Raw genomic sequence first — 7,708 nt, 5'->3', positions numbered from 1 at the left:
CAATTAAATGACACAATAAACAATATTCCAGCTCTACAATAGCCATTCGTTGTTTATTCATTCACCAGTCCTGATTTAACAACATGTCCGAACAACACACGAGGTATGCTAGTCTTGTAGTCCAGACACTACATGTACATTTCGATTTTCGCACAAATTTTATACTACTGTGCTGTATTGATATTATTCGACTAGTTGACAACAAACCATTATTTTCTAACTTGTTACTTTCCCTTAAATAGTAGTATGGCATGGAATGACATTTTTCTTGATTTTTTAGGCCTCGCTAGGCCTGAAATATTGGGAGGAGAAATTCTAGGCTCTCATGATGTTGGCCTAGTCAGTCAAAGGAACAGAAACAGATCAGTATGGGTCATGTTACGGGTCAAAATGTACCGCCCTCAATAGTTAATTTTACACTACTCGGGAAAACTAACCGAGTTGAAAAGTCCAAGTGCGATTGACGGTAACATTTACCCTAGAAATGTTTACCGTGATGACGGTTTACATATTCCCAAAATTTAATCCAGTGCGATTGAGGCTATAGTCATTTCTCCTCATGTCCATACATTTCTTTATCATGTCCATTTTCTTTCTGATGTTTGTTCATTTCTCTCATGGTTATTTATTCCTTTTCATCTCTCACTTATAGTCATTTCTCCTCATGTCCATGCATTTCTTTATCATGTCCATTTTCTTTCTTTCTGTTTGCTCATTTCTCTCATAGTAATTTATTCCTTTTTCATCTCTCGCTCCTAGTCATTCCTCCTCATGTCCATACATTTCTCTCTCATGTCCATTTTCTTTCTGATGTCTGTTCATTTCTCTCATGGTAATTTATTTCTTTTTCATATCTCGCTCCTAGTCATTCCTCCTCATGTCCATACATTTCTCTCTCATGTCTATTTTCTTTCTGTGAGAGTTTTATTCTTTTTCATCTCTCACTCAGTCATTTCTCCCAGTGTGGATTCATTTCTCTTTCATGTCCATTTTCTTTCTGATGTCTGTTCATTTCTCTCATGGTAATTTATTTCTTTTTCATCTCTTACAGTACTCATAGTCATTTCTCCTCATGCTCATACATTTCTCACACATGTCTGTTTATTCTTTTTTTTTATTTTAATAAATAATATGATATATTTTCTTTATGATGTTCATTTCTCTCATGGTAATATATTTCTTTTTCATCTCCATTTATGCCTTTCTTATTGTCTTCCCTGGTTTTACCTTGTTTGCATCTTCAACCACAAAAATAAAGCTTTCATCTGTATATGTTACAGGTTAAAATACAAGTTCACAATCTGACATAGCTTACAAGCAGATTGCCAAATTACTGACTTTTTGTTATCTTTTTTTGTCTACAGACATGCCTTAAGGGAATATGAAATTCACAAGAGTTTAGACCATAATAGAATTGTGAAACTGTTTGACGTCTTTGAAATAGATAGTAACTCGTGAGTATTGCTTTAGAGTAATTACCTAATGACACTTTTTTTATTCTACACTTCATTTGCCCAGAGTCCAGACTTGCTTCGCATATCCACACTTTAAAATGCTAAGAGACAATTTTAATCACAGCCCGATCATGGTGTCACCCTGTTGAGATTAAAGTACAGTATCAGTTGCCTTGATGTAAACAAAATTACTAATTATTTATATTTTCTAGATTTTGTACAGTCTTAGAATATTGCGATGGTAAAGATCTTGATTTCTACTTGAAACAAACAAAACTGATTCCAGAGAAAGAAGCAAGGTCAATCATGATACAAACTGTGAGGGCGCTGCAGTACCTCAATGAGCGCAAGCCTCCTATTATACATTATGATCTGAAACCAGGTAAGAACTATGCATATATGAATGAGGAAAATAGTTATAATGTATATTATATGTTATAACCAATTTATAGTTTATTCGTAATTCTGACATCAGTAGGTTGTGATAATTTTAATTTGATAGTTATTCAAATGTAATGATAATAATTAGTATAAGCATGATACTTAAACTTATGCAGAACCAGATTCAAGTTGTATTAGTACAGACAAAAACTTGTTACTTTCCCTATAAGGATGATAATTAAAATGACGCTGATAATAATTGTTAATGCTTAGGATATATATATACATTATGTTATAACCAATTTATAGTTTATTCGTAATTCTGACATCAGTAGGTTGTGATAATTTTAATTTGATAGTTATTCAAATGTAATGATAATAATTAGTATAAGCATGATACTTAAACTTATGCAGAACCAGATTCAAGTTGTATTAGTACAGACAAAAACTTGTTACTTTCCCTATAAGGATGATAATTAAAATGACGCTGATAATAATTGTTAATGCTTAGGATAATATTAATAAATGTTTTTTTGAAGGTAACATTTTATTAAGTTCCGGAACAACAAGCGGGGAAATTAAAATAACAGACTTTGGTCTCTCAAAAATTATGGATGAAGAAAACTTTGACCACAATGAAGGTGGGATGGACCTTACATCACAGGGTGCTGGAACATATTGGTAAGAAGTCAAGAAACAAGACACAGATTATATTGTCATATTTATTAACTATAATTCTAAGAACTCCTAATATTGGTATATATTTTTTACTGTACAATAAAGACAGCATTATTAGACTCCAACAACCATAGACACAGCAGTACTGTCTAAAGTTGAAACAGCTGACAAGGCTAATGATGTGGTCGGGGAATAAGTAAATGGGAAAAGCACCGTGTAATTATGATATAAATTTTTTTCTGATATTCTTTGCTGCAGGTATTTGCCACCAGAATGTTTTGTTGTTGGGAAAGGACCACCGAAAATATCATCCAAAGTAGATGTATGGTCCATTGGCGTAATTTTCTATCAATGTCTTTATGGCAAAAAGGTTAGTTTTATACACTATGGAGAAGAGTAAAACCAATTTGCAGTGCATTTGCTGAATTACATGGTTAAAATACATAGGCCTAGAGGACTTGCACCAAAGATACATAGTCCTAATATAGCCTGTAGTTTACATTAAAGAATTATTGTACTTCTTAACACTCTGACCGCCAGGGGTTTGAAACAATAGTATCAGCCACCACCAGACTTTTTAGCAAATTTTAACACTTTTCCGAAGCTTGTTGAGAGTGTGTAAGTGGTCAGATTGACATGTAATGAATACTACAAGAACTACAAACATCTTAGCTTTACAATGGTACTACACACTTTATTCTAATCACAATCTGTGTCTCATAACAGTAAAATGAAAATGACTCACTTTTGGAGATTTAAACAATTTTGCGTAACGAAGCTGAGATAATCGTGATTACGTGAAAGTATATCAATACTGCTACGCTCAATTTAAACAAACAAATATTGAAATACTTATGGTCCAGACTGAGTGTAGTACATGTCGGTAATTATTCCATCTATCGGATTCTGTAAAAAAAACCTGAAACACAGAGATCTACGTTTTTGGCGGTCAAGTGTTGCGTTACCAAACACAGAGATCTCTGTGTTTGGCGGGCAGAGGTAGGGCAAAACATTACTCCTATATATATATTTTGTCTTTTCTTTTCAGCCATTTGGTCACAATTTGTCTCAAGCATCCATTTTGGAACAGAATACAATCCTGAAAGCCACAGTAGTGCAATTTCCAAGTAAACCACCAGTTAGCCAAGAAGCTAAGGTCAGTGTGGCTCAGTTATTATTAGGTAACAGATTATAGACATTTGTGCAATCCAAGGGTTTGGGTAGCATGTTGGTCCATACATTATGGGCCTCGACCCCATTTTTTGGCAGCAAAATATTTTTTAAGGGCTGCGAAATCACCCAGGAGATAAAAATAAAAGATTTGTTTTTGTAATTTGGTAATTTTTGTGAGACAGAATGTCTCACCAGATTTTTCTAAGTTGGTCCCTGGCGAGGCTGGGCCGAGGCATGGAGCCTAGAATCCCAAGTAGGCTGTGAAGTAAAAACGCTGGGTTAACATATTTAGCCGAGATATCCAAGTATTAAAAGATGGTATTATTACCTTTCATTCTTTGGCATCATTGTCATTTATCGTCACCTTTGGCAGTTTCATAGTTGTCATTGTAATTACCAGCACTATCAACATCATTACCACCACCGACCACATGCCCTATAAGACTGAGATTATTTTTATTTTGATTATAGTATAATAAGTGAGGTTGTTCTTCTTATACTTGCAGGATTTTGTTCGTCGTTGTTTAGAATACAAGAAAGACAATCGTATAGATGTGCTACGACTGGCTCGAGATCCTTACCTGATGCCACCCTCGCGCAAAGCCACTCCAACCAATAACAGTCATACTATGATGCCCCCTCCCAGTAGTTCCAGTTCCCTCAGCCTCAGTGGCTCATGAACAATTCCAATTGTTTAAGAAGAAAACATTAAATATAAGATAATATTATGGAAGATAAAAATGCCAAGTATGACCACAGAAGTTTGCTGCTCTCGCTCATGGCCTCAAGCAATTTGAGGACTAAAACATATCGTAGGGACACGCTGATCAGATGGCGATCAGCACGAATGTGCCCATGTTGTAATTGTTCCCATTAAAAATGATACACAAGTGGTTGCACTCTGTTTGAACAAAACTGTTGAGAAATCCAGAGAATAAAACTAGAAATAGCATGTATCTCTATGGAATTTGGTTCCTGCTTCCACGTGTTAAATGTTTGTGATTTTACAGGGCATCTATGAGATGCAGTTTATTTTGATTTTCAGGATGTCAAATTCTCTGGATGTTACCATACGTTGTTTTACAGGTCTTAGTTCTAAGTGCTTTTACTAAGGAAGTGTCTAAAGAACAGCACAGATATGCTCTATAATTTGCTGTTTGTTTAAAGGAAAGTTTGAAGGAATTTTTTTTTTCTCAATTGGTTTGTTCCTGTGTATTGTAGTTACATGTGGCAGTCACACACCTAGCCAAGCTGGACTGTAGTCCGGCAACAACTCATCTTGAGCAATTGTACTTCATCTTCTAATGTAGAAGACATGCATTTACTATCAACTCATATGGTCAGGTTTTACTGGTCACTACTAGTGTAAGAAGTATTCCGATGTATCCAAGATAACAGTTTTTGTTCCGATTGGTGTATCCAAGATCGCTGCTAATACTAGAAGCAAAGCATTCTGATTAGTGTATCCAAGATCACAGTTATTGTTAGAAGCAATCTGATTGGTGTATCCAAGATCGCTGCTAATACTAGAAGCATTCTGATTGATGAATCTGAGATCAAGTTATTGTTAGAAGTATTCTTATTGGTGTATCCAAGATCACTGCTAATAATTGAAGCAGTCTGGTTGGTGTATCTAAGCAAACCGATTATCCCAAATCCACCTTATGCCACAAAATAGGATGATCACCATATTTCACCAATTAATTTTTCATTTTGTCGATTAATAAAAGCAAGTAAAAGATTTGAATATGTTAAATTAAAGATTAAATGATTATGCTGATAAATAGAATTGGATGTATGAACAAGTATGCTGTTGAAGATGATGATGATTATTATTATTATTATAATTGATGATGAGTACAATGATGATGACAATTAGTTGATAATGAAAATAATTCCAATGGTGATAAATAATATTGATGACACATTTATCATGTTCTACATTGATACTGATATTAGTACTGTATTTGTGTTGTATTGGTTTTTCCTAAAGCAATTGTAGCAGCAGTCTGTAATACAAAGGCCTAACTCGTCTTATTCCAACATATTTTAACGTCCAATCATATAGATAAGAATTATTACATTGTTATTTGTATTTAGATTTTTGGAATTTACGCCATTTTGATTTGTTCCTATCCTAGTGATCAAACCATTTAAAAACAAAAAGAGAATAATGTATGGTGTTAAGCTGTTTCTGCATGTCTCCTAGACTCATTTTGTAATAGTATTGTCCATTCTATTCTTACACCTGGAAATAAACGTATTTGCAAGTTGATACAAATGAAAACAAGAGGCTGTCAGATGTTATGTAATCTATAAGATATCATATATAATATATTTATTTAACTACTGGCTTTTTTTGTTTAGTGACATAACACGTGTTATATGAATTCTTTGTAAATTGAATTCACACATAGTCCAGGAAGTTGAGCCCATTCCACAATGACAACAAGAGTACTTATTCTATCACACATTATTATATTTCACAAACAAAAATATTTAAATTTTAGAATGTAAACTATTGCATTTATTAATTATATAAAGTATAAATATTAAAAATAATCTATAAAATAATAAGATAATTCAACATAATAATAATGTGGTAGCTGCCAAACTTGCAATTCTCATGAAATAAATTTAATACTCAAGGGATTTTGTGGATAGCTCATGCCTTTCAATGAAAAACCTTGGCACCCCAGACATCTCCCTGACCCCTCCAGCCGCAGATATGCTAGTGCGATTCGTACATACAACCCATCAACTTCATATCTACTGAAGCAATTTTTAAAATTCGGACAACATATGGTAAGTTTAGGAAGAAAAATATGAAGGCTGCAAACACTGATTACATTCTAGATGTCTTGGTTGTTTTATACATGAAAACTAAGTTCTACGACCAAAATATCAGGAAGTTTCAGCCGGCCACTGACCACCACCTTCCAACTTTAAGTAGTTCACAAAATTTTGTTCCCCGCACACCAGGTAATATCATCTAAATACGTCAACAGGCAATCAAGTTTATCACAATGTAAACTTGCGAGAGAATCGCTGTATTTTCAGCTTTGACTTTAAACATCTTTGAATTAATAATAATAATACCAAATGCAAAAGAAAATCCTTTATGCATGCAAGTTTTTTATAGCGTACTAGTCTCTAGGTGTTATCACTGCCAAATAGAACGTAAACTATTGACGCAACTAATACTATCAGTATTTCCATGATAGTTTTAAAATGCTTTTGACTTCAATCAGGCTAAAAGTGACATTGATATATATATTTTTTTTCTCAATACCTGAATTAACTATTTAGTTACTCACAAACTATAACAGGGTATCTACAATGATTATCATCAACTAAATATAAAGGATAAAAAAGAAATATACAGAAACAAATGGTACAAAAATACCGATACCTCCCTGAGGTAAGCATAATAATTTTTAAATAAAACAATAAAATAAATAATAAAAGTTCTAAATGCAAAATATTAATACAGTATTACATTCAAAACAATATGACAAAAACTTCCAAAATATAAATATTCTTACATTAAAATATATCTATCATCCTGTATTTTCACCTGATAAATGTAAATACTGTAGTCGCAAATTGTGCCTATCTACCTGAAAGTTATCAACTTCATTCAAAGTATGAATACACAAAAATAAAAATGTTTCCTTGCGTATTGTTCATCTGCTGAAACTATTTCATGATGTCATTATTATAAACAGCTTTTTTTTTTGACCAGTCAATATAAAATTTGTGTGAGCACTTCGTTATTTTCCATTTTCATGAGTGAAAGGATTTGCAACACGCATTTTTCACAAACATTGTTTTGGCATTACAATTGACATGTCAGTGTACCAGAGTGACATACATTCATCGATCCAGTTCCATGCTCATGGGCACAATAAAATTTTCTGAACTCTGGCTGTGCATTATTACGCTTTGTAAAAAGTAGAAACTGAACCAGTGGCATCACAGAGTTTGTGGGGCCTTGGCGGTGACTGTTATTGGGGGGGGGG

At 33.5% G+C, this 7,708-nt stretch overlaps 1 protein-coding gene across 2 annotated transcripts in view; it reads left to right on the top strand.

Annotated features, from left to right (window-relative positions):
- The window catches only part of LOC117113720 (serine/threonine-protein kinase tousled-like 2), a 10,828-nt gene extending 6,106 nt beyond the window's left edge, over positions 1–4,722 (top strand). For both annotated transcript variants that reach the window (XM_033257149.1, XM_033257150.1), the window contains 6 exons: positions 1,365–1,454; positions 1,667–1,836; positions 2,375–2,516; positions 2,772–2,883; positions 3,562–3,669; positions 4,193–4,722. In XM_033257149.1, coding sequence (XP_033113040.1) covers positions 1,365–1,454; positions 1,667–1,836; positions 2,375–2,516; positions 2,772–2,883; positions 3,562–3,669; positions 4,193–4,366 — 796 coding nt within the window. In that variant the 3' untranslated portion in view covers positions 4,367–4,722. The remainder of the gene's footprint in view (positions 1–1,364; positions 1,455–1,666; positions 1,837–2,374; positions 2,517–2,771; positions 2,884–3,561; positions 3,670–4,192) is intronic.
- Positions 4,723–7,708: the final 2,986 nt, after the last annotated feature.

This window comes from Anneissia japonica, unplaced genomic scaffold (assembly GCF_011630105.1).
Source record: "Anneissia japonica isolate Jap-2015-1 unplaced genomic scaffold, ASM1163010v1 scaffold718_len1063573_cov188, whole genome shotgun sequence".
Classification (NCBI taxonomy): domain Eukaryota; kingdom Metazoa; phylum Echinodermata; class Crinoidea; order Comatulida; family Comatulidae; genus Anneissia; species Anneissia japonica.
This window is presented reverse-complemented; position numbering and strand designations above follow the sequence as displayed.